General features: G+C 53.2%; 1 protein-coding gene across 1 annotated transcript; it reads left to right on the top strand.

The window, feature by feature from the left end:
* The first annotated feature begins 526 nt into the window (after positions 1-526).
* LOC100898910 (homeotic protein proboscipedia-like) lies at positions 527-26,632 on the top strand. Its single transcript, XM_029112705.1, has 3 exons — positions 527-545; positions 25,107-25,673; positions 25,824-26,632. Exons 2-3 carry the CDS (start codon positions 25,130-25,132, stop codon positions 26,630-26,632), a joined length of 1,353 nt encoding a protein of 450 aa, XP_028968538.1. The 5' UTR covers positions 527-545; positions 25,107-25,129.
* The last annotated feature ends 659 nt before the right edge of the window (positions 26,633-27,291 follow it).

Here is a 27,291-nt window from a genome sequence, read left to right as displayed (position 1 = left end):
GGGGATGGTCGAGCTCCAGATGGGCAGGGAGAGCGCGCATAGCCGCCTCATCCCTTCGAGCGAAAAGAATTCCTCGGCACGGTTCGCGCGTGTCTTGTCGTGGAATCTGAGTGCTCTTCTAGAATGATGCATACCAGCCGGGCAATTCAGTCCTCAATACAAAAACTGCCTTCCATCAGAGGTCGACTGCAGTCTCCTCTGTGGTGCGCATTTCTCGGATTGAGCAGCACTAGACCGCGAAGGATATTTCTCGAAGGAGGCTGTCTCATCGAACCAGGATGACGAGTCTATCCGCTTAGAATTACCTAACGAAAATATATTTCGGCATATACTGAGGACCGAAGGGACATGAATAAGTATTCTCAATCTTCCGTTTTCAGCGTTCACTGGAAAATCTCGCAATGATATCATTCAACCACTGGGCAGTCCACCTTCTGTGGGGGTCAGCCCTTTACCACCAAACGGGCTTCAAAGTCAGGGACCTCCGCCTGTGACAAACACACCGTCAGCGAATATCTTCAGCAAGCAGCATGGAACAACAACGGGTGAGTTTATTCTACAGCCCCACAGTGAGATTTCCCTGCCATCAATGGTAAACAGTCGACTTCAATTGAAGGCTCTATGCTTCAATTGTTGAGCGAAACCGTGTACCACCGCGCGGAGACGATGGCGGTTATGCGGTAGCGAGGTATGCCTCGGTTGGCGGTTAATGGAGTAAGCAGACAGGAACAAGGAGATAGAGGAGTGGGGAGGCATTTGCTTGGTGTATGCATTTCTCTGGGATGGCGGTGGGTGCGAAGTGCGAATACGTGGATCGTCAACCTCACCCACGGAGTGAATGAGCGCGGTTGTTGAATATGGAATGAACGCAAAGAGAGCGGAAAATGCGGCTTGGAATTCGCCCTGCTGTCGCGGCGCGAAATATGCCGCAGAGCTCTCTAAAATCACCCTGAACTAAATGAAGTGTGAGAACCTCTGATCCTCGACCTTTCTCTTTGATGAAAGAATTCCACCCACCCTAGCGACAACATTAACTTGGGACTGAATCGTAGAATCACTGACAGCATTGCACGACTCCGGAAAGCGTTTGTAGATAGAAGGACGAGGCATGCTTCCCGTTCTTCGTCGCACACTTTCCGTATATCGTTATTTTGTGCTACGAGAGAAACCTTGCCGTTTTCGTCAATGCCACCGACGTGAATGTTCCGTCGTGGGCACACTCCCAACATGCAAGGGAGGAGAACGAGATCCGCCCTTCTGTTAACATAGGAAGCAGCGTACAATGACAAGGGTGGGTCAAAAGCTTGCTGTCGCGGATTTTCTTTCCCGAGAATTCGAAACAGCGGAACGCTGGGGAAATAGCAAAGCAGTGAGACCCGATGCTCCTCTGCAGAATCGCGCTTCCGCGGTATGACCTTCTTCGAATCCGGCCGTACGAGCACGTCGTTCCAGTGGAGATCCCTAATCAAAAAAGCATGGCTACGATGAGATTACTCTTCTTTGAATCCGGAGTAGAGGCAAACGAGGCTCTATCTAGGAGACTGAGCGAGAAACGAACGCACGAGCGCTTTCGGTGTCAGTGATATTCCACTGACTACGAGGGTTTTTGGGAAACGTATGCGAAGCACCCCGGGTGGCGAACATTTGAGAAACTAAGACGACGCACGCCTCTCTCTATGGCATTGATCCTGGCGTTCGATGTTCTAATCGTTTTGGAACGAAATCCTGGATCTCTCCAGCCATGGATGACCTCGCGGGAAGTGCAGCTAGTCTTTGCAAATTCCAGCTAGCTTTGTTAGGGGCAGGCGTAGCGAGGAAAAGCGCGCACAGCCGGGAGACTTCGTTTGTAACAATACCGTTGCCACCAACGGCTGATCGGGCTATACTCAGCCACCAGCATTTGGTCGAGGGCTTTTTCATTCTTTTTCTTCTCGTCTCTTCGTTCGACTGTTCGGCGGCTCTAAAAATATCCTGATTCTTGAAGGAGACCTTGCGTCTATTTTCTGAAGTGTCTCTAATTTTCTCTCAGAAACACACACGCTCGCTCGCTCACATTGAAGCCAGTTTCTTTCATTTTTGCTCACAAAGAACACAAACAGCAAGGTTTTTTTTCTGTACCAGAAGAACCATCGGCGGAAGGTCAACAGCTTCCAGCCGGTCGAGTCTTTTCTATCCGAAGTTGCCGCCGCCGCCAACGCATTGAAGTCAACCAGTCAGGATTGAGGGGACAGCCTTTCATTCTTTTACTTAGCTTTCCCCAGCTCTTTTTCCTCTCTTTGCGTATTTTCGCTTTTCGTTCGTGGTCGATCGGCGTCACGATACGAGACGGCGCAGCGGGGCTTTTTGCAGGGTGCAGTACCAGCCGATTGCCTTTTATGTCGATCCGCAACGCGATGTATCGCGCGGTTACCTTCAGCAGCCTTGCGACCTTGACGCTCAATGTTCAACTACTACTCTGAAACTCGTCGCCTCGACTTGCGGTCGCTTGAATCGTTGAGAACTATGTATCTCTAGAGGCGTGCGTGTTTCTGTTTGCATCGTTCCCTGATCGTCATTGGTCGGCTCTCACGGTCGCCGACAGCTTTCATTCTCGGGAACTCGGCCCAGGAAACAGAATTCGGCCTGGGAATTCCACTGCGGCTCTTGTTTTGCTCGGTCTTCATTCTCGACTCGACGTCGGTGCTCATCATATTCATCGCAGCAAACGTCGGAGGAAGTGCTGAGCGGAGCGGGAAAAAACTTATTGCGGCTGCGAGTGCGCAAGTCTGCTCGCCGTCCGTGCGTCCGTTCTACCTAATACCCCGCTGATTGACAGCCAGCGAACTCGCTCAGCCTTGCTTGGCTCCCGGCAGTAGAAGGAAGGAGGAAGAAGCAAAAGAGAGCGGCCAATGAATGGATCAAGTTAAGCACAAATTATTAAACTCCTTTCGCCTCTCTTCTCCGGATCCCCGTCCTTCGTCGGTCTGTCAATCTGTCTATCGGTTGGTCGCAGCTTAGTTTCGTCGATTTGTCTGTCAGTGAATCCGTCCATGGGTCCGTCCGTATCGGCGGTCTTGTCTGTCTCCAGCCAGCCAGCCAGTCACTCAGTCAAGCAGCCATCCAGGCGACCGACCCCAGTCAAGCCTCTTAGAAGGCTCACTGCTATAGAAGCTATTGGGGCGTCGAGGCGTGAGGAGACAATTATGAAGAAAGGAGATGATGACACTCACTGTCAACCACTGAAGTAGAGTTACGACGTGCTTGTCGCGCGTTGTCAACTATTCGCTTCGAGGATCGGAAAATGTTGCGTAGATGATAGCTTGCCGGCCGGCCGGCCACCCACCGGAGCATGCCACGCTGCACTCAGTCGAGCAAGCAACCCTTTCCTAGGTTGTAAAATCCTTCCGAATTCAGGCTCGCTCGAGCGTGTTCAGGCCTGAATTATCGGAGATCCGCATCATACAGTGAGGGGGACTTGAGCGGATCCGGGCTGTACGTAACGTGCGAATTTGTCCTCGGAGACTAGACGCCTGATATGCCCACTCTATGACATTTGAGCTCATGAGGGAGGGAATCACCGGAATCCCGACCGAAGACCGTCGAGCCGCCCCGCGGCCTTCGGTACTATGGATCGGGTTGAACAAGTTGAAACATTGAAGGACTTCGAAAGACGGCTCCGGAGGCGGAGGAAACATCAGCCGGTCGGTCGAACGGACGGATAGATAGCCTCAACTGAGGTGAGATGATATTCTCCTCTGTCCCAGTCGACATCCCCGGTCGTCTTTTCTCCGCTCTCCTCGATTAACAGACCATTAGTTCGTTTTCGTTCCTCCCGTCGTCGTCGCCGTCGTCACCCTGCACCGCTCACTGAGACTTTACCCGCTTAGGCTCTTCGTGTGTGCTTCTCGAACTGATACCCGTCGCGTAACTCCAACTCGTGTGACTCGCTATCACCCCTCAGGCATTTTCGCGCTTTTTCTTCGATATCTTCAATGCCTCGTTCGCGTTTTCTATCGACTGCTTTGCGTCTCAGCGGCCTGCTCGTCTCCTCGAACCTTATCCTCCCGTATCCTGTGCTCCTATCCGAACCCGAAGCCGCCCCCTAGGTCGAGAGAGAATCCCGTGTTCTTCACTTAGAGATTCTCATCACAAGTCTTTGTCGGAGAGGATTTGTCCCTTGCGGATTGCCGCGCCGCGGAAAAGACCAACAGCATTTGTCTTCGGAGCAGCACCTCTTCTACGAGAAAGGGGTCAAGGGGGGGGGGAATCGTTTTGGAAACCGCTGAAACAATTGTCGACCCGGGAGAGCACTTTGTCTTTCGGCAGAAGACAGCAGAGAGCTGCGCAAGTCGGCAGATCGAGGCGACGGGGACCTCTCTTCATAGGGAATCCCGTCGGTCGGATCCGGACGAACGCCCCAAGGAGGTTCGGGGATCGCCGGAATGGTGGCCCGTACTCGTGTATCTTCGACTCCGAACGGGGAGCGATTCGCGGCCAACTTTCGATGACTGAGACGTGTCCGTCCAATCATCTTTCAATCAGACGGAATCGAGCATGAATTCCAAGGCGTCGAGACGAAGTGCAGAATCTGTCTTCGACCGAACAATTCAGCGCGCCCGGGATGACGGACGACGCCGAGTTTAGCCGCCACGCCTGCTTGTGTCTCAAATTAAGCGGAAAATGACTGCAAGCACAACAAACAGGGCGAGAACTGCGACAACGACGACCAACACCAGAACGCTCTAACCAAGACAAATCGTCAACCGGATAGATAAACTGGCAGCCCGGCCAACGCAGACACAGCGCAGACAGCCAGTGAGCGAAGCAGGGAGACAGGAAGGTGGGCGGGCGCGCACGTGGTCGAATAGACGGTGGCGGGTCGAGGGAACACGCGGACCGAAATCAGGAAAAAATGTCCGCTCCAACAATTCCACATCCGTCGCCGAAGAAGCGGGACGTGGCAACCGTATCTCAGCTTCTGCACTCTTCGCATTCGTTAGCGCGTATGAATCGGATGTCTGTGAGTCCCAACCGAGACTTCATATGACCGATAGCTGTAGCAGCCGCTGAGCGCAAGTTAGCGAGCGAGCGAACGAACGAGATAGAACGAGAGAGCAGAGAGAAACGCCACAGGGTCGGGATAAAAAAAAGCTTCTCCCCCGTTCGATTCTTTTCCCTGCGTCGCCGTGGTTTGGACGGCCGGCCATATTTCTGTCAGCTGTTCAGCTCAGCCGCGTTCCCAAGCGGCGGAGATATTTGCTGCTGTTCAAAAATCAATACAAAATAATTTCAACTCGCTAGAGCCGCCGGGAATCACCCTCTTCGTTCGGTGCTGAATTCTCTTCCGCGTGCCACGGTCATACCTCCTTTGCCATTCTGGGTCACCATCTCCAACCTAATTATTCCCTGAGATCCGCTGGCCAACGATTCCAGTACGTCGGTGTCATACCGAATCTCTAGGCGACTCCGTCTGGAATTCGGCTCGACCCATGGCCACGGTACTGGAAACCTCGATGTTTCCCCCGATCCGGTAGATGGAGGGGCAATCCCATCTTCGCTCTATGTCAACGCCCACGAGGTAAAATATCCGAGGCCAAGTCATACCATGAGAGAGCTTTTATCGGGATTGGACGAAGTCGCAACTTGGATCCGAGCTCCGGGGACAGTGAGTCGACTCCCTTGTTTATCGGATTCCAAAGAGCAGACAAACTCTCGACGGGTAGAGAGCAAATGCCGCTATCGACTGCGAAGACCGCCGGAGCGGCAACGACGACAAAAGCAGCACTCTCCGCTTGTTTTTCATCCTGGTCAGGCACCGGGGGTACAAGCAAAACCACTCAAAAGTGAGGGTCAAGGAGCCGACCGTAGACTACGGGATACCCTGACCACCGCGTACCGAACGCCTACAAAGAAAAATGGTATCCGTCCGCAAAAATGAAGAACCGTTTGGTCGCTCCATTCCCCGGATAGAGCTGCCGGGAGAGAAAAGGAAAACACGATCCATGTTCCGACTTCCACTCGTCGCATTGGCGACCTGTCGGCGCAACTGAGCCCTCAGCGGGATCCGATGGCGAACGGATGTGCAAGGCATCGAGCGAGCGCAAAAACTACGCGAGATCTTTCTACGCGAACGCGTGAGTCGGCGAGCGAACGGCAGCCGTTTCGCAAACTCCTCAGATTTTCGTCGGGTTCTCGGAAATCGGAAAAAGAGGGAAGAAAAGGACGGCTCGAGTGGAACCCAGATCTCAACAGGAAATGTTTTTGTTGGGACGTTACCCGGCTGTTCGAGGTCCGCGATATGGGAAGCGAGTTCTCCTCTCTGACTGAGTCTCTGGCGTGGCTGGTCACCCGGACTTTCTTCAACGAAGGCCGGTGGAAGCAGTGTCTTTATTTTCGCATCAGCGTTCCCTCTCTCCCCAGAATAGAGGGGTCGTCCAATACTTTTGCACCATTTGCTCGGAGCTCGGGCTTGGACCTCTGCTCCGCTCGAATCGGCTCCGCCGGGGGATTCGTAAGCTGCAGTGGGAGCGCTAGCTGCAGCGATGGTGGCAGCGGCGACGGTGTAGCTTGAGAGTCCGTCGCAGCCGTTATATGATTTACTTATCAAGGTATTATTGTGTCTGCATGTCAAATGGCAACACCGAACGGAGGGGAAGGACGGAGGAAGTCTTTATGAGAAAACTTCTATTCCTCTTCCGCTCCCGCAGATCTTCGATGAGGTATTGAGTTGGTAGCAGCAGCGCTAGCCGTCGTCGCTCCCGCTCGATGTGCAAGTGACATATTAACGCGTGATGACGGCGACTTTCGATGAAGAATTGCCCACAATAGAAACTAAAGGGAGGGCGTCATGGCAATATGCTCGACAAATTGAAGGACTATATGTATAGACATATGGGGGTAGTAGCACATTTTGGACTTGCTCGAATCGAATTCAAAATTCATCTCTGAATTACGAGACGGCTTCTTCCTTCCCCTACTCGATCACGTGAGAAGTCGCAGGCTTATGCCTCGTCTCGGCGCAGAACGAGCTAGTGGTTATGAGTTATGACCATTCGAACAGGTGGTTCCATCGGATGCAACTTCGTTCGCTCATTCAGCCTCCCGACTGGTTAGAAGCTCGAGCGATCGGTAAATTCGTTCGCCAGACATTTACACCACGGTCGCTGTCCAAGCCAAAAGCGACTCGCAGAGTGTAGAATCTAAGGCAGGCTCCGGATCGATGACGTCATTTCTGCCTTGCGTGAATTAAACATTTTTGGGAGTTGCATCGCACCTCACTCAGTCGTTTATCCATTAATTATTCATGCGTAGAGCCGCTAGTACTCTAGTCCAGTCCGTTGAGAGAGGTCAGCTTGTGTATATTGAATTGAATTCGATCGACTCATTCTCTTTGCCATAATCTCTGCGATCGAGATTCGTCAACAGCGGGTCTGCTCAAGAGTGTTCTCGCCCTCTCGACCGATCGCTCGATATGCTTGTATGTCCGCGTGAATGTTCATAGTGTGTTCTGGAATGCCCTCTCGTCGTGTCTTGAAGAAGAATGTCGACCAATATTCATCCCCCGTAGCCTCGCTCGCCGTTTTCCTCGCAGTCGACACATCTCGCTCGTATGCTCGCCCGCCGCTCACTTCCCTCCGGGTTCGTAGCCGCCGCCGCCGCCGTTTCTCGTGTCGCCGGTGGCAGTAGCCTTCGTAGTCGCTCTAAATTAACCCACTCGATGTAGCAGCAGCAGCAGCTCCGTCGTTGTCGACACCCCTCGTTTCGTGGATGGAACTTGAGTTCGAGCGAATTCGAGCCATTCCCATGAGAAGGGTTCGTATCTTCGGGTTGATTCCGACCGGAGCGGGCTCCAGTTGGATACGCTTTCCAAGGTGACTGAGAAAGCATCCTCGACGCGTTTAGTTCCGTGTAGCTGCAAGCGAATCGACTCACGCTTCCTTGAAGCTCGGAGATGGATTCGACGACATCCCTGAAACTCCGTGATTCAATGGTGATCTCGGAAACGAGCGGATCACATCGGAGATCCTCCTTCAGCGGACTGAGACTCCTTGAGATTGATATTGAGTCGGCGGCAACTTCCAATCCGACGACTCTTCGTTGGAGTTACTGTGTCAAGGTTCTGGTCGGGGATCGACGGAGGAATACGCGAGACGATTCAAGCCTCGTTAAAATAAAATCGGATATGTATTCCGTGTGTTCTAAAAACCCGCCTCTCCGATTATCAAGTGTTTCTGCACGAGTGAGCGATACACTCAAGGAATAAGCCAGCGAGCGATGCGATATATTGGAAAAATATGGTCGTCGTTTTTCTCTCAGTGATCTTGTCTTTGCTCCCGTGTTGGCGGTGACGGCGCCGACGGCCGCGACTTATTCTCAACAGCCTCGGCTGCCGCCTAGCGGAGCAACAAGAACTATTTTGCCCCGCCTCTCGAACACGTGAACCAAAGGAGGAACAGGCTGCACGGAAAAGGCACAGAAGGAAAACACAGAAAAGATACAAAAAGAATCGATGACAGACGTTCATGTGCAAGTGATCAGTCTCCGAGCTTTCTTCCGGCACTCATGTTTTGATGCGTTGATTCAATTCAGCTCTGGCGAGAACATTCCTAAAATCCTATTCGGGATGGATTTTTCGGAATTCCTGATCAGCGATATCCTTTAATGAATGACCAAAGAATCTTTCCATCGGTCAGCATCATTGGCGCTGCCTTATGACTGAGTATCCCGGTGAGGACAGTAATAAGGTCTCTCTTGTTCTTACCAGCGGTATTGTGATTCTGGTTTTGTGTGTGTTCCAGTCTGGTGAGACATCAGCTCACCTGCTATCTTATTGATTATCTCAGGGCCCCTTCAACAGTAGAAGAGAGAAGGGAGAGACGAACTCGAAGCTGTCTGAAAAGATGGCTTACCTGGAAAGAGGCCAGGCGAAGATGGACAAGGAGAAGCCCAACCATTTGCTTCTGTCTTCAAACAAACCAGGCACTACACTCGCTGGCTCACTCACTCGCTCGCTCCTCGACTCACTCAGACACGGCTATACATGAGGACAGACAACAAACAAACTTCCGCTCGACGGACTCGTTACTCGAAACGGATCATTCGTCTCCTTCCCGCTGACACCCGACCCGCAGTCAATTCTTTCATGAACAAGTTCCACTTGTTCGAAGGAATCAAACTGAAGAAGCATCCTGATCACGAATCGGGCGATAATTTGAGCGGAGACACTCTGTTCCCCGATGACTCGGAGTGTCCTCATTGAATCGGTGGCGCATTTTGGAGTCTTGCGTTTCTGTATCTGTCTATTTTTCGGATCAAATCCCGAAGTGGTGCCGATCACGCATCGTCGGTAGAACATCCGCACGGGGCTCGTTCCCGCAGAGTTTCCTGCGCTGGAAGCCCAGAAAGACGACGATGCTGAGCTGCATCTATTTATCTATCCATCCATTCACTCACCCCATGATTGCCCAGTCGCGCTGTTTGCTAAGTGTTTGGCTGCGCGGGCCCTATTGGCAAGGCAGATGTTGCCTAAATTTAATTGTGTAATGTCTACTCGGAGGCCGATCCGCATCGGAGGAAGGCCCATCCCGCCGAGCCCCGCCGACTATGGAGTTAGGGACGTTGGCAATGAAGAGGGATGAAACGGGGACAGGAGGGAACCTAGGGTCTAGTGATCCGTCTCGCCGAGAACAGCGCTGTCACCGATTGAGACCCCGCGCGAGAGACGGAGGAGGGTGGACGATGCCTCAGAGTTGCCTCGGGAGAACGAAGGAAATCTTCGTATCCAACGAAGCGCATTTTAGCAAACTCTAGAGAGCCAGCCTCGATTAGTTGCTTGGATTTAGTACTTGCTGCCGGATCGAGCCAGCGTCTCGAAGGTAGCGGGTAAGATCCTGCACTTGGGCTTTATAGCGCCGGATCAAACTTTCCATGGTCGGATTGATCAGTAATTAGAAATCGATTCAATTGACTACCACCGATGCGACGCCCTTCATGAATCTAATAATGTGATAGCTTGAGTGAAGCGACAAATACACCACGAGAGACGTCCGTTTTCCCCCGAGCTCGATCAACGCCTCGCCGATATTCTCCTTCAGGGGTCGACAGGTGGTTTCAAGCTGAAGTTGAAGCGTTCAAATTTTCGTTTATACGTCGGATATTTCCGAAATCCTAGTCTTCTTCGGGTACCCAAATCGGAAAATTAGCCGATCGAGCTACACGGTCCGCCGTCGATCCCAGGCGGGATCACGGAGACAGCTACGATCATCGTACTGTGCTCCATTGAAATCAGTGATTTTATCGTATTTATGCGAAAGGGAGGTCTGTCATTTCGGAAGGAAACGTGGTCTCGTCATAGCGACCGTGATGACGATAGTGCAGCTCATGATGATGATGTTAGGACCACCAACATCGGTGGGCCGTCACATCATGAGCAAAGCTCTTTTGTTCTTCTCCTAGTTCTCAAGTCACCAAACAGCAAATGCAACAGGCAGCCGCCACGGTGCCGGTGTAATAATTGAAATCGGAGCCGACGGAACTCACTCAGAACAGCCGCCGCGGCTGCTGCGATTACTGAGCGACAGAGCGGAGCCGATGGGAGCTTTGCGTGCGGAATCAGCGGCGGCGGCGACAACAACCCTTGCTCAGATGGTTCGCTTGCTGTTCTCAGCCGGCTTCGTTTGTCGACCCAAAACTTGGGAGCGCGCCGTTCTTGCTCATGGGTAGAGTCAGATGTGTGTCCGCTGCTCCGCTGGGCGAGGAATGAATACACTCATACTTTCGGGAAGTGTCAACTCGCGCGAAGAGACAGAGAGAAACACATCGGAGGATCGAGTAGAACTCCTACAGCCTCTGCATCCAAGGACGGCTCTCAGAGCTTTTTCAGATTTCGTCTAATATACGTAGAACGGAAAATCAGCTGAGCCATGTTAGAGGTTTTCCAGCGAACGAGGTGACGATTTTCTGCGCCGAATCCCCCCTCCCCCACGTCGACGCTCTGAGAACTCATCGCGAACAACGGGAAGTAGGCCGCAAAATGTTTGTCGTCCCTGGTCGCTTGAGTGGTCAACGGACTTTCAAACGCCGATTCGAACGTTTGCCCGGATGGCAGTCGAGTCGGCTGGGTGGCGGTTCAGGCCGATGAGAGCGACCGACAGGAGCGTGTTCCTTGATCTGCTTGCCCGCCCGCCCGCTCGCCCGCCCGTCGGTCTGCTCGCTCGCTTGCTTGCTCAAACAGAGAGGCGTGTCCACAGCACACGCCTGCGATGTAGCTTCGCCAAACTCACGCACGGACGTCACGAGAGAAGGCCATCGCAACACCGCCACCACAAAAACAACACGGTGATACTCACTCGGTAACGCACCCTTGTCCAGGATTGCCTGCCAGCCAGCCAGCCAGCCAGCCAGCCTGCCTGCCTGCCTGGCTGTCTGCCGGACGGCGCGCGGCAGCCAGAGACGAACAACGACGGATTATTTGCTGGGCCGTTCAGCGCGTTCGGTCCGTGTAAGTGTCAATGGGCTCGAACTTTCCGACCTGAACGCTCGTCTGACCTTGCGAGCCATCCGCGCAGCGGCTGGGCGGACCGTCTAGCGCGATGAGTGACATGTTCAAAACGGCAACGGGTGGGTGACCGAGTGTGTGTCGGCGCGACCTGCGATCGACAGTTCGATCAAAGCTGTCGCTACAGAGTAATCAAACTCTCAGCCAGAGCCGACGGATCGATGAGGGGACGGACGCTGAAAAGTGTTTGCCGCCAATGCGGTAAAGCCCTCGCCTCATCGAATCATTCAAAAGCAATTAACGGGCTCCACGCCGCGCCGTCCTCTGCGAGATTCCGTCGCTGTCGTATGACTACTCGCGGAACAGGTCCGGCGAATATGGGTGATACGCATAAATATGTTTCTGTTCTTGAATGTCGTAAACTCGCTGCTGGGATTTGCGTCTGACTGCGGCTAACAAGCACCCAGCGAGTAATGCAGAAGAATAAATAAGCGAATTCCCACTGTGGTTCCTGCGACAGTCGTCTACCGCTTAACGCTTGGTTAGTTCCCATGCGAACGTCGCCCACTCGAGCTCTCCCAGTCGTCTCGATCCTCGTCGGTGAAGCAGCGAAACCAGGGGCAAAAATGGCCCCGACACTTAGTTACTTTCTCACTAACTCAACAACTAATGCACTTACGTCGGTGAGGATATGACTAGCCGGCTGGCTGGCTCGGCCGCCCGCCCGCCCTGATACTGTTGTTGACACCCGATCAAGTAGAGCCCCCATTTCACCGGGGGAGGTAGCCCCACCAGAAGCCTACGGGAGTAATGAAGAACTCGGTCGGAATCGAAAATTCGAGTCGATCCACTCCCTCATTCCCTACGCTTTTCGGTGAGCGGGGCTCGCGATCAATTGTCTCGCGTCATTATGAGAGATTCCGGAGTAGAGAGTGTGAAGTTCCCCCTAGAGCCTTTCCCCTCTTGTGGTATAATTGTGTCATACGGATACAAACTTGCGAAAAAGCGGACCTAGTCCGTGATATACCAAGTAAAATCTTGCTCCGGAAGATGGGCATGAGCAGACGGAATCGGTCGTGGAAATTGCTACAATGATCACAGAATCAACGACAGTATGCGTAGACCGTGCTCTAGGAATCATTGCGTGTACCCGATGCCGACGAAACGATCCGTGGCCGCCGCTGGCGCATCCAGCTCGCCGTCGTCGCTAAGACCAATATCCTGTGTGGTATCCGCCTATTGCCTCGCTCGTGAATGGCTTCTCCCGTCCAAGCTTTGCGGGATGAACAAAATTTTTCCTTATCGTTGTTGAGACGTAATCTCGAAGGCAGGCTTCTTCGGGGGAAGTGTCGTAGTCGACCGGATAGTCAGGACGAGAACCGCTTCTGGGTGGGAAGCACCTTCGCGAAGACGACATCCTAGCGACATAGTAAGTCGGAGGAAGAACACCGCTCGTGCAGGGAGTTTGGGTCTAAAGGCACTTGCCTTCGCTATCATCACCCATCCCTTTATTCTGATCCTAGCTATCTCACTCCGTAGTTCTCCGTTTGCTCACCGGCGCCGTATCCCCGCCTCGTAAATGGTCCTTTTTTATGTAACTCCTTGATTTCACTTTTCCCTTGTCCCCCTCGGTCTCCACACTACAGCGATTGCATCCCAGCTCGCTCCCGATCTGAGGATACTCGTCGTCGTCGTCGTTTCCTAGAGTCGAAAGGAAGCTGAATACGATCACTGGATTTACGGTGTGATCGCGCTCGCGGCAACAACGATGGCGGTGACAGCGACGACAATGAAACGGAGACTTTGCGAGACGGTCCCTTAATGCTCGTCGCGAGGTTCTAGTGGGCCATGCGATTATTGTTTCTATTATTGTTATTATTATATTTTCATCCGGCTCAGCAGAGTAAGCTCAGGCAAATTTCTTCGGCGAGAGCACGCCAAAAAATCGTCACGTTTCATCGCGACGTATACCCAGGCGAATCAGTCAGTCAGTCAGTGAGTCAGTCTGCCTGCCTGCCACCGAGCCGACCAGTCAAGCAGCCAGCCGAGCGGGCGACTAACCCTCAATTAGGCGAGCGCCGCAGCAGAGGCAGAAACAGTCAGAACACGATGTCTCCGAAAAAATGAATCATCGTTTTGTTTCCCCTACGGTGATCCAAAGACAAACGTTGATTCGAGCTGACGAGCGTTATGACCGGATGAGATTAGATTTTCTTATTCTCGGATTCCCCCATCCTACCGACCTCATCTCGGCTCTCGTCTGATATTCAAGGAGCGAATCCTGGGCGCACCTTCCGAGAAGTAATGTTGTTCAAACAATTCAGGGTCAAGGGATTCGTGAAAGGATTTGCGCTCGATTCCTCGCCTCCGGTGCCATCCGCGAGCTCGTCGTGACTGCCTAGGAGGATAAGAGGGGGAGAACGGAAAAACTCACAAGGGGCGGAATGCAAAAACCAGACAAGGCTCTGCGGAAGCGACTTCGCACGAACAAGTGGCCCAGCTAAGCTGCACCTAAGCTCTGCAGCGTCCTAACTTCACTCGATTGAGTCGATTGCGCGGATCGGACGTTGTTCCCACTCTCCACGCTTGTCTCTGCAAGGAGCTTCTAAACTCGTACCCAGTCGCCTTTTTAGTAGGCCGAGCTGCGGCAAAGCGAGCTTCGGGCCAGAGCTACGGCACGGGGGGGAGGGAACGCCTGAGTTTCAGAGCGGGCTTCTCGATTTGAAGGCGAGCGGACGCTTCCGAAAGGACTAGAGAGCTCAGAGCCAGACCTGCCGGGGTCTGCGGGACAGGGATGCAGCAGGGACCGATGAATGGGGACCTACGGACTGAAGAATGAGGATCCAAGACCTGGAACCGTACGGGGAGCAAAGGGAGAAGCGGGACGGAGTCGGACGGCGCGCAGAGCTGGCGACGACACAGCTATTTCGAGCGACCTCTCTCTCTCTCTTCGAACCGTATCCGAGGGCCTGCTCCTGTATCGGATGGCGGACGTATGGTGGGTGGGACGCGTTCGACGAGCAGGCGGACGGGCTGGTTTGCGAGTGGTGACTACAACGACGAGCTTTGCTTCGCTTTGCTTTCATCGCTTCACGCAAAAAAGAGAGGCGTGTTCGAGACATCCGCGTATTTTAGCCCAACGTGGGTCTGGCTCAGTCGCGAACGGCGCGTAGAAGACGACCGCGATCTTACGTGGCTTGAAGGCCCACTCCATATGGACGTTCTGCTGCTGTCTGAGCTATCTCGGATCCTCGAACGTCGAGCGTGATCGGTCGGGGCCCGCCACTCGCTTTGAGCTCGGTGCATCCGTAGGCTCGATCTCAATCTCGGATAAATTATCTCGCCCTCTCTGTTTCGTATTATACGGGAGTCCGGACGCTGCGAAAATCGGCGTAGGCGGCATGCCCACCATGATCGGGGATACCGGTCCGCTGCCGAATCCACATGCCGAGCAATTCCATCTCCAAAGAGTCTACTAGTTCTTCAGGGCCACGCCCGCGTGTCAACTCCACCTGTCCGTCCACAAATGCCCGACCTCTCTTAAAAGGACGGACGGAGTGAGTGAGTGAGTGCGGACGAACTGTACCAGGGCGAAGCGGGCTTGGAGCGAGAAACAGATAGACAGAGAAAACGGATCACACTCTGAGTGAAAAGTTCTCTCCTCCTCGTCGTAAATAATAGACCTCTCAGCCGAGCGTCGTCGTCGCCGACGACCTCCTCTAGGCAACTTAGCACCTAGGACGACAAGAAGTGAGCAGCTTACGCTCCGAGTCGAACTGCCTCTGCTCATTCGTGATGAGGCTGGCGGGCGTCTGAGAGCGTAGCGAAAATTCCGTTCAATCGCCAAAGAGAGCATCGACGGAGCGCTTCTGGAACGATTGGTTCAGTGAGCAGCTTGGGGAGCGAGGAACTCACTTGTCGGTCAGGATAAAAAAATCTCAAAATCTCTCCTCGTTACCGTCGGAGAGGACCGCGATGCCGGGGTGAAGTTGCGAGGCCATTTCTGCCTCGTCGGCATCGACAAAGCAAATGATACACCTCGCTTGACAAGCGGATCCGGCTCAGCAATGCTAAATGTTTCCGCCTTAGAAGCTGGCGGTATTGACCCTTTCACATGCTCATCTCGAATGACCTCGGGCGACGAACATCGTTCATTGTCGTGACTAATTACAATACGGTCCCAGGTGCTTTCTGATCCAAGATCAGAATGCGTGAAAGGAATTTCGAGGAAAAAAATGACGGGAAGGAATATATTCGGAGCGCGAGAGCCGTGGTGCGACACTGATCAGAGAAGAAGGTTCGAAAATTTTATGGGGGAAGTACAAGAGTTCGCCGGTACTGAGGCTCACGACGAATGCAGGAACAAGATCAGGTCCGGACCCGGGGTCGGGAACCCAGCCGGAGGCACACCGAGCTTCCGAAATGTCAAGCATTCGCGTGGCTGTACAAAGGAACGTTTGCGTGCGATATTCGTATGTGGAATCTCTGCTGTCCGATTCTTCGCTCCCCCGGTCGTAGCTCCCGATCCCTATCGATTATTGAGCTGCCGGCCGTCTGCCGCGGCTGCTCAGTGCACGGCTGGCACTGCAACCGTTTGTGATTTTCCCTCAACTTTGGATGGGAGGGACTGGTGCGGTGAGAGAAAGAAAGGAATTAAGTGCTCGGCAGGGAAAATCCTTACGACCCTGTCACAAGTGTGCGAAGGATCAATAAATAATCGTGCTCATGCGACGACTCTGAGAGGAGACTCAAGCCGAGTGAGACTGCATTCACGTGATCGTGGATCCTGGCATCTTCACGGCGACGCGACTCCTATGCCGCTCGGTCGCATGAAAAATATTGGCTCGAATTACAATGTCGGAATATGTCGGGAATCGGATGTAGCGTACGAGAATTCATTCCGAGAATGAGGGACGACACTTGACCTCATCCTACTCTTAGGTCCATGGTCATCGTTGATTCCCACTTGGTCGCTCGGCCGGTCATTCGCTCGCTCGCTCGCACGCTCACTGACTGACTCGGGTGGTCGGTCCCCTGGTTGGTTGGTGGGATCACTTCTCGTTGGTTGCTTCGTTCGTTGGTTCGTTCAACACTCACTTACCGCTCTTTCAGACGAAAAGCCCAAAGCTGCAGCTTTTAGGGTCTGAGATGGAGTGGCGTGCTTCTGCTGCCGCCGCTGCCGTTTAGGAGAAGAGAAGCGGACATTGAAACCGCTGAAGTTGCCGCTGCTGAGGCCTGTTCGTGTGCGACATCGAATATGATTGATCATAATGTAGTACGAAGGAAAAAACAGAGAGAGCGTGGAAGCTAGAGGAACACAACGACCGAACGAGCCAGTCAGTATGCTGCCAGCGAGCGAGCGACTGAGCGAGAGCTCCCGAGAAGGGACTCTCGTGGAGATACTCACTCGGGATAGCTGAGAATGTGACAAAAAAAGAATTCCTTATCATTAGCGAACAGATCTGGGCATCTCGGAGGAGGGGGAAATTTCTGAAAAATTCGTAGCAATGAAGGGGAGATATGCACAAATCGGTGACTGATGATGGGATGAGATGGGTGAAGTTCGTACCAATTTCTGACAGTCCGTCGATTCCCGAAAACCAGCCTGAGGACTTCGGGAGGGAAGAGATTCTGAAAGCTTTCGATGCTTTTGCTGGGATGCGTCCAATGAATGTCCGGCTGACAACATACCTACCGCCAACTATCACTTACTCACGATCGCAAGGAGGTCGAAGCGAGCAAAAGCCCCACTTCTGCAAACCCATGGGCCGCCAATGAGGATAGCCCATGAGGCTCATTCTTCCAATCGAAGATGCGAATCTTGCGAACTGCCTTGACGACCTTGGCAATCGATGTGTCTCTATCGATTCTGGAGCGACTCCCTGAGAGGAGTCGATGTGTCTCATATTGTCCGAAGATCGCCGCGAGCCGACCGGGAGAACATAGGAGCGACAAGACAAAACGAAACAATGCAACGAGCTGATGAGCTAAGTTGAAGAATCCGTAGTGAGTCTGTTACTTTTTCTGTAGTGGAGAAGATGCAAGAGAAGAGACAAGGAAGAAAGCGGCATCAACTTTCTGCCGAGAGCCATAAAAAGGCAGGCCTCGCTCGCTTTTTGAACGAGTGCTTCAGTCTGTCGGAGGCCAAAAAAGCAAAAACCAAAAAAATACCAAGTCCACAGTGTAAGCAAGCAAGCGAGCTGTTGATTCATTCCTGATGATGCCGCTGCTCCGCAAATGCCGCCGTCGCTGACGTCGCGTAGCCGCGTATTCGGTGAAGCTCCTGTGTAAGAACATTGTTCAATAGGAGTCCAGTCAGGATTACGGGCGGTAATGAGCGGTAAATAAGAATTTAATCGTCCGATGGCTGTGCTTACCTTTCGAGCTTCGCCTAGATGCTCCTGGGCTCTGTCTGAGGCATTATCCGTCGTCGTCGTCCCCACCCGTAAAACACCTATACGGACTCACTCAGAAATAGAACTCTTACCGCGGTCTGCGTTTGTTCTCGACGCGGGGTCGCTGACAAGTCAATCCGAGACCGGACTGAGGCAGCGACCCGGAATCTTGCCCAAGTTGAGGTTTGCTCGCCTTCGCTGGTCGAGGGGCAGTGCTGTTTTCGCTTCTCGCTTTTCTTGACCAAGCGAGGCACCAGGCCCGAGTCTTTCCGTCCGCCCATCCAACTAGGGGTTCGTCCAGCCGAAGGACCCACGGAGCGAGCCGAGGACGAACTTTGCTGCTCGTTGTGTTTCTCTTACTTCCTTCCTTTCTAAATCTTCTCTTTTCACTCATGTCCCGGCTGCCGTGGAAGTCTCGTCTCCTACCGCGGTCGTTTTTTCCTTCGTGTCCCTTATAGAACTCACAGTCTCCGGGTTTGTGTTTCGCTTGAGCTCGACTTCCCTCGTTCCACCTCCCCCGCCCCGTCCCCCCCAAGTTTTCTTTCCCCGTTCACCTCCGAAAATCCTACGAGAGCTAGCTACCACGTCATGGATATGGATCCAGGGAGCGTCGGGCGGGGAGACATGCGAGCGGCATGTGAATAATCGATATGTGATTTCAACGTTATTCCACGCGAAGGGTTCCGTCTTCTCTCGTCATTTTCGTGGCTTCCAACCATCTTGTTCTCCTCCGCGAGTAGCTCGGGAGCCGATGTTCGGTCGCTGAGCCCGGGCAGATAACGCTCGGCGCCGTTTCGAAATTACATTATCGACCGGAGTTTTCTCGAATGCGAGAATGAAATTTCGTCGGGGAAAAACTAATGACGGAATCCGAATGCCTTGCGCGTTGATACAGGCACAGTGCAAATGTTCCCTGAGGGAGCAGAAGGAAGTCGTTCACATGCGCGGGTGTCCGAAAGCGAGGAGCCTCTCTCGATGGTCAACTACAGGTGGTGCTGTTCGCTCCGTATTGCGCGAACATACACTGCCAACCGTGAAACGACCTTCTCCCCTGTATCTCAAGCTCCTGAGAATCTTCGTTATTGACGATGACGGTACTCCTTACAGCCAGCCTCCCCAATAGACAAGGAGAAGCCCAATCTATTAAACCCTTTCTTGAATTCATCCGATGGCTCGATGGTTTGCTCGAGGCGTCTGTCCGTCGCTCGCCCTTCCGCTGCTGCGGCTGCTGACTCGAGGGGTGGATTGGTGGGGGGAGTTGGAGGCTGAGCCCGACCTCGCCCAGCTCGCGAGCTTGCCTGTCTCACTCGTTCCCACTCCCGCTTGCTTGATTTCTTGCTGATGGCTTGTCGGGAATGTGCTTGTCTGCTTGGCTCCTGGCCGGTCGGACGAGCAGGCGGCGAGCGGGCGGGCGGTCGGTCGACCGGCTTTCCTGCCTTCACGATCGAGAGCGAGTGAGTAAGTGAGTGTGGTGGCACCGATAGCCGTTTCCTTCCGGTGAGTTTTCCCGTCTTCCTATGGTTGTCGTCGTCGTCGCTGCTGCCGTAGTCGTCGTTGCAGCGGGCGTCGTCTTCTCATCTTGTCGTTCTTTGACTGGTTCGTGCATGGCGGTTGCTGCTTATGCAAACCTTAGAGTTCTTCCCGTCGACTCTGCTCGTCTTCCCCGCTTGCCAGTCACTCCGCTGGCAGCCCAAGTTGACTGCGGCTCCCTCATGGAGAACGAGAGACCTCAGGGGACGAGCAGACGAAAGTGGGGGAACGAGCGAGCAAATGAAGGAAATCGGGCACGAACGCGTGAAGGGGCGCATCGACCTATGCATTGACATACGCATATGGTGAAGGAACTCGGAAGAGACGCTCTTCCGCCTGGACTCGGAAGCCACGGAGAATGAATCGTACGATACAGATCGCTCGGTCGTCAGGTCGATGGCAGAGAATCTTTCATTGAAACACCTATCTTCGTTCCTCCCCCCAAATCTTCCTTTGGACCCTCGCGATTATCCATGAGCTTATTTACTGGCAGAGTATGGGAAAAGGGTCGCATACCAGGTCGAGATAATCTCGGAGGGATCTACGCCATTCCGATTCGCCATTCCTGGCGATTTCGCGAAGGAATCGAAGCTCGAAGGAGGTATCCTGGAGACTTTTCTGCATTAGCCAAAGCATGCGGGAAACCGTCGGCGAGCGACAACGCGGATGGGATCGGCATACCTGATCTAGAGACGGGAACGACCGAAACCCGATCAAGAGTGGCTGATCGCGCAGAACCCGAAAGAGCGAGAGCGGACAAGCCTCCCTCATCTACGAGTGCTCGGGAAAAAAAGGGGTTGTGAGAAATTCCGGGGGAGAGCGTAGGGACTCAAGGGCCTATGGGAAAAAGCGAGAAACGGCAAGCCGGCTAGCTGGCAGAGAACTGTTCGTCCGTCCGTGGATCCGTCTGTCTCGTCACGGGTCGATCGACGAGTTTTTCTCTTCAGCGGCAGCGAGCACGGGTTTTGTTTCGACAGCCGGAGGGGCGGTGCTGCTGGCGGAGCTGAGGGACTTCCACACTTTTGTGTTCGTCGTTCGGATGACTCGGGGTTTCTTTCCGGGGAGCAGTCCGCTAGCCAGCCAGCCATCGGTCGGCTGGGGGAAAAACGAAGACGAAGAAAAAGACTGCAAAGAAAACGAGAGAGGAGGGAGGGGGGAAGGCAGAAGAGGAGGAGGAGGAGGGGCTTCCCAGGCAGGAATAGGGCAAGCACGGATGACACGGAGGGGGCGGCGAGCTGAAGAATCCGACAGCTCCGTCCTTTTGAGAGGAGAGCCGACAGCTCGCGCGAGCCCCAGCCCCACTGGCTCTCCTTCTTGCACTATCCCGCATTGGCCTCTCTCGATGGAACGGACGCACGGTCCCACTGGCTCGGTGTGCGGCGTGCGAGTATGTCTGCCTGGCCGGCTGCGTTGTGTGCTTCCGTCCGTCCTTCCTCTATCACTCTCCTCTCCCTTGCGTCCTTTAGGAGGAAAAGGACGAAAAGGAAAACGTCGACAACAACGAAGAGCCGAGAGAATAAAGGCGGATTCAACGAACGAGAGGGAGACAATTCGGGCGGAGAGTGAGCATGCTTGCTACTCGGTCGCCGCTCATTCAGTAATTCTCTTCCAAGCAACACAAAGCTCGAACTGACAGAGGAACGGAGCGCCCGAGACACTGCTGCTCAACACACCACGCACTCGCAGCAGCGAGCTAGCGGGAAGGAGAGACTTGGGGAGAATGAAGGTCTCCACTCAGTGAAAGAAGAGTAGAAGACGAAACTTTTAAAAAAGAGCCGAAGAGTGACTCAGGAAGGAAAACCGGGTGAACGGGCGGCGGACGAACGAACGCAAAAAAAAACGACACAGAGAGATAGAGAGGATCGCGGAAAAAGTGAACCACCACCGGCGCAAACCACCCTGCTTTAGAAAAAGAACGACAGACCGACGACACCCGGAGACTGACGAACGGTCGAACGCTGGTGCATCGCCGACAACGCTGCGTCTGACCCTCGTCGTCTGCCCGACAGTGTTGTGCGTAACTTCGTGGAGTGACGAGCCGCCGAGCTGAGCACCTCAGGTGAATCGGTCGGCTGGTCGGACCGAGTACACGAACTACTCAAAGGGTTTCCTCACCACATATCCATGACCAACGTCACGACGTCTTTACCAAGATGTCGAAAAATCCTTCTACTAGTCCCCTGGATTCCCAGGATGGGAGCTATACTTTCTCCTCCCTCCCCCTTCGCATTCGCTATGCAGGGAGTCCTACCGCTGAAGCACTCGGGCCGCCTAATTCTTTCAGTCTTGGTCTTTTCCTTGTCCGCCTGAGTTGCTTAATCGAAAAACAAATTAAAATTCGCTCGAGTGGCGTCGGTTTCGTTCGTTCGTTCATTCGCTCGCTCGCTCGTCGTTTGCTTCTTCCCTTGAAACTCCTCCACTGGTTCTCTCTGCCCGACGATGGCTTCGATCCGCTTTCTCTGTCGTTCTCCGTCGTTTTCTCTCTGTAATTTCCTCTCCTCCATTTTCTTCCGCCGACGGCAGCCCCCTCTCCCCTGGCAGCTCGCTCACTCTTGTTCTTTCTTCTCTATTTGTTCGGCAATCTCTTCGGAGGAGTTCTTTTTCCCAGATCCGTAGTTTTCCTCCGTCGTCGTCCGAGCGCTTTCGTCATTTCTTGCATGCCTCCATTCATTGACGATCAATGCGACAGTGGCTATGTCTCTCTCTCTCTCTGCAAAGATCTCTGTTCGAGCTCCTGATGGACGAATCCACTGCTCCAGATTCCGGTAGCGACCGAGCAGTTTCCCTCATCGAGAAGCTTAATTGGCGCTCTTCCATCCATTCTCAATTTTGGCTCCTGACGGGCTCGCGCTGTGTTTCTCCTCGAGTTCAATAAGCAATTCGCCGGAGAGATTGACAAACAGCCGCCAAACGTCGATTCGAAAAGCCCTGCCCTCAGAACTTACGCTCGGATTCTCCGGTTGAGCTTCTGTTCAGAGTCAGCTTTTTGAGGGTCTCCTTTTTTTCGTTCCTCTCTTGATTCGACAGCGTCGTCGGAGTCTGCTTGTATCTCATTTGAGAACGACCGCCTTTTCGTGATCCGATCCGTTCTTTGATTCCCCGGGCTAATCTGACTCCTGTCTGATTGCGACGGTCTCTGGCTTCCCGGCGCTTCTTGTCGTCGTTATTCTCTTGTGCTTGCATTCTTCTTTTTTCTACTCGTGTCTTCCCCCACCCCCTGATCTTGCTTCCTATCGCGGCTCGTTCCCTCCCCGCCGCTCTCGTCCTCCTCGCATTTTAACTCGAACTCGTAATCAGGTGGAAGTAACGGCCAATTACCCTGACTCCTCGATGCTCGAGAGTCGTGTGAAGACTTCTTCTCTCCACGATTATCTTAGAAGCTTCTCCCCCCGCTCATTGCCAGTAAAAGGAGAATGGTTTACTGTCCCATAGCTCGACCGACTGAGTTGATTATGCGATCGAATCACTGAGTCTATTTGTCGTCACCAGGAGCGTAGATATATCCTCTCCCTCTGGAAAGCGTTTCGTGACTGAGTGCGGACACTGCTAGAATCCCTGTCGGGCGATTTTCACAAAGCGGCATTCAAACTAAGAGATCATAGATGGAGTGATATATTGGTGGGGACGAGAGTGAATTATCGGAAGAGAAACAGAGTGTTCGGCAATCTCTATAAATGGTCCGCTCTCTCAGCCGGCGGCATGGTGGGCTTGTCGGTCAGCTAGACGCTCGACCGTCATTAGAGTACAACGGACAAACTTCTTCCGAAGCGACTCGGACCTTCCTCCGATGCTCGCTAGCCGGCCGACCAACCGACCATCCGACTGCTCGGCAAGCGGGCGAGGAAGCAATACTCACTTCCTTGTCGTTCTCTCCGGGTCTCTGGCTGGAGTTTGTGCCAGCGGACCGACTCGTTGGTTCGCTCTGCAAATCTATATTTAAATACTCTGCCCAGCTCAGATAGTCGGCGAGAGTTAAGAGAGAGGACTAACATAAGGGTACTGTGGGGAATATCCACATCGTACGGACGAACAGACGGACCGAGGGAGAGTCAAGCGATGGGACAGGCCGAATGAAGCCTTGACGTAAATTATGCCTGGATGTCACGTCCAATTTCGAGTGGATGCGTGCTCTCGCGCAACGCGTAAGTGGGTGACTGAGTGAGTGGGTTGAGTAGGGGGCAACTCCTCCTTGTTGTCTGTCTAAACACAAGAAGTTGAGCGAGACGCAGCGGCCAAGCCAAACCGAGCTCGAGCCGACGGAGAACGCCTGAAAACGATTCGGCCCAGTCCATTCGGTTTTCGAAGTAGAAACCACCCCAGACACGCATTCACCGAGCTGGCTGACCCGGCAGACCGTTTTGTCCCATGCTCTCGCACTCGGCTAATTGTCTTATGCGATCTGAAAACAAATCACAGATCATCAGAAGGGGAAGCAATGGACGTGACGGTAAACGTTTGGAGATCTCCGAAAGACGGGGCGAGCTTATCCGATTATTGCCGGTTCTGTTCCTTAATCGGCGGTGAATTATTATCATTATCGGCTCGCTCGTAAGGTTTGCATTGTCTGACTCCGATCCGCTCCCGTCGCAGATCTCCTCCGGGGAGGATTGAGGAGCGACCGACAGATCGAGAGAGACAGAGAGATCAAATGAAACATGTTACCCTAAAAAAGCTTCTGCCGCTTGGTCTGTGCGCGTGTGTCCGCGCGTTTCATCTGTTGAACGCCAAAGTATGCAAATGCCAAGACCTGCAGCGAACGGAATTCTTGACTTCTTTTTGTCTAATTGAATAATATTTACATCTCATTTTCGCTGGCAGCAGCTCCCGTGCCGGCGAGGTTTTCCGTGTGGCGGCCAGCCATCGACTGAAACCCCTTTAGCCATTTGTCTCAAATTGGCCCTTTCTGTTTTTGAAGTGTGTGTCTGGGGCTTTTTCTTCCTCTCGCTCGTCCGACCGCCTCCTGCCGGCCTGCCAGCTCGCCCGAACGCCCTCCCGCCCGTTCGAGGGAAGAAGGGGAAGCTTCTCCTCGCGGGAGGCGAATCATGAGCAACCGGGAGAGCTGAGAAGCGCAAAACCAAGGAGCAAAAATCGCTCGTTAAAAAATCAAAATTTGAATTTTTGAATCTCTGCACGTTTGCCACGGCCGGCCAAGTCAGCGGCATGTGCCCCGATTCTACTGCGATAGAGAGATCGGCGAGAGTAGCGAGAAAGAAGTCTACGAGTCGCCAAGGAGATCATAGGACAAAACACGGCATCGAGGAGACCATGGTCGTTCTCTTCGTTTGCGGCTGCAGCTTCTGCATTTCAAATTCGAATTCAAGCAAGAAACGAGGGAAGCGGGATAGGGGACGCGAAATCTCTGTTTCTGATGACAGTACTCGGCTGCTATGATGAGCGCTCCGACGAAACTTCGATTATTCCGTCTCGGTGCGGGAGTGTGCTCTGAAGTTTCACAGCATCGCGTAAGGAGGGCGCCGCTGTTTCCCCTATAGAAACAGTTATGAGTCGCAAATCCCTGGTTCCATGGTTCCCGGGAAGCGCTTTCCTTCCGATTCGCTCCCAACATGAGCACTCGGCTTCTGAGCGAAATGGATGGGACGTGATCATTAATTCGATGCTGTATAGGGCTACACCTAGGTATATTTATGCGTTCGGAGCGCGAACTCTTAGGCTCTGAACTGAATATTCTCTTTTTGTTTTTGCAGAACCATTGACGGGAGAGAACGGGATGCCGCGACGTCTCCGCACCGCCTACACCAACACGCAACTACTTGAGCTAGAGAAAGAATTTCACTTTAACAAGTATCTGTGCCGGCCTCGGCGGATTGAGATCGCCGCTGCTCTCGACCTAACCGAGCGACAAGTAAAAGTCTGGTTCCAAAATCGTCGGATGCGCCATAAACGGCAGACGATGGTTTCTAAAAGTGAAGGCAACACCGACAAGGAGTCAAACACATCCGAAAACGATGACGACAACAGCGCGGGAGGGGTGTTGAAATCAAAAAGTGGTCTATGTTCCATGGGCGGGGACTGCAGTCCGCAGCAGAAAGACTGCTGTACGCCATCGATTCAAGTGATGCAGGTTCAGCAGCAGCAACAACAGCAGCAGCAAGTGATTCCACAGCCGAACTCTGTTCCGCCTCAACTTTCGAGGAACACGTGCTCTCCGAGTGGTAGTGAGCACGGTTCGATGTCGTCCGATGATCCCAAAGCCCATCTTCACTCAGCGTTGACAGCAACTTCCGCAACTCCTTCGCCCGGTTCCGCTCGAGGTGAGCACGAGTTCGATTCTGCTAATTCCGTATGCGAAGCGGAATCTCCCCGTTTCGGTCCTCAACAGACTTCCGGTTAATGAGGTATCTTTTCGTTTTCATCCTCGTCTCTCGACAATCCACAGCTAATATACCTAATCTGTTTCACAGGCGACAAAACACCCACACCGACCGGTTCTCTGGAGAGATCCATCAAACCTGATCCTGCTTTGAATTACTCCGCGGGTCCCCAAACGCCCTCAGTGGCAGGAGGTCAACGATCAACGTATCCCGCGATGGGATCGCCGATGCAGGCGTCCTCACCATTGTACCAAAAACAGGCACATTACTATCGGCCGTCAGGAGGGGCGGCGTGTTATCCTAGTGTAACCTACAAATCGAACCACATGTACTACCATCACGCCGCACCTCAGTCGAACTCTCCGAACTGTGGTTCCCAATATCCCGGAGCAGGTGGCCAGGCGAGTCCGAACATGACCGGTGCGAGGATGCCCCAGTATTTCGATGCGTACGGGGAACAGCGCTTCGACTACGGCACCGCTTATCACAACCAAGCGGGTCAGGGATATCCGCAGGGCTACACCGGATACCCCCAGGACGACATGCCGGCCACCGATCAGTACTACGACCGAGTCCAACAGCAACAACAACAGCATCAGCAGGAGTACACATCCGCGAAACAACAGCAATATCAGTGCTTCGAGGCACAATACGCAGCTGGGGATAACGCCTCGTTCAACGGTTTCACCGAAAGCCAGCAAACAGCGGTCAGCCAGCATCAGAACGGCGACATGAATTTCAATCTGTATTACAACAACGGTAGCTTAGGCTCGATGAGCACGTGCAGTACTCCAGGGACCCCGCAAAGTCAATGCTTTTCCGCTCAAGAGGGCGTTGCCGAGTGGAGTGCACTTTCTCAGAACCATTTTCCAAACACGGAGTACTACCAGCTCGGTTGAAGTAGGTAATGAACAGGCCGCAAGCTAACTGGTCGTTCTGAAACGAAATGCTCGGAAATCGATGCCGGTCGACTTTCAACTTCGGGAGACCAGGAGCGACGGAGGTCGTGAATAATATAATTAGATGCCAAGATATTTTATTTGTGGAAATTAAGCAAGAGGAGAAAGATCCCCGCGGAAAGCCTCATCCAGATCTTCCGCATAGCTGCCGCGACCAAACCGGGATCGATGCTGACGATAAGATTCGGGCTTCTGCGATTTTGATCCCAGGAGAAATTCGCACTTCTACAAACGCCATGGACCGAGTCGATTTTCTTAACCTCATCAACTGCTTCTCATCAATCAGCAAGAGCGCTCAGAGCTTGATAACGGAGCCACATCGTCGATTGATTATATCGACAGGAGGATATAGTCTATCCACCAAGCACACTGAAACAAATTCTACCGAACTCCATCGACGTCCGCAGGGGCTGCATTCCCAGATGAAAGCTCCTCAGCCGCGTAGCTCGCCGCTGCGAATAAGGTGGATCAAACGCGGATTACGAGACAGACTCTTAAAACTGATGACGGAGCGGAAGCTTACGTGATACAGCGTCCCGCTCGTGTTGATGCTGGGACGAATCAACAGTTGTTAAAACTTTTGTGAATATTCCTCCGTA

Source organism: Galendromus occidentalis, unplaced genomic scaffold (genome assembly GCF_000255335.2).
Source record: "Galendromus occidentalis unplaced genomic scaffold, Mocc_1.1 scf7180000077524, whole genome shotgun sequence".
In the NCBI taxonomy this organism is placed as follows: Eukaryota; Metazoa; Arthropoda; class Arachnida; order Mesostigmata; family Phytoseiidae; genus Galendromus; species Galendromus occidentalis.
The sequence above is the reverse complement of the archived record's forward strand: the minus strand, read 5'-3'. Positions and strand labels throughout refer to the sequence as shown.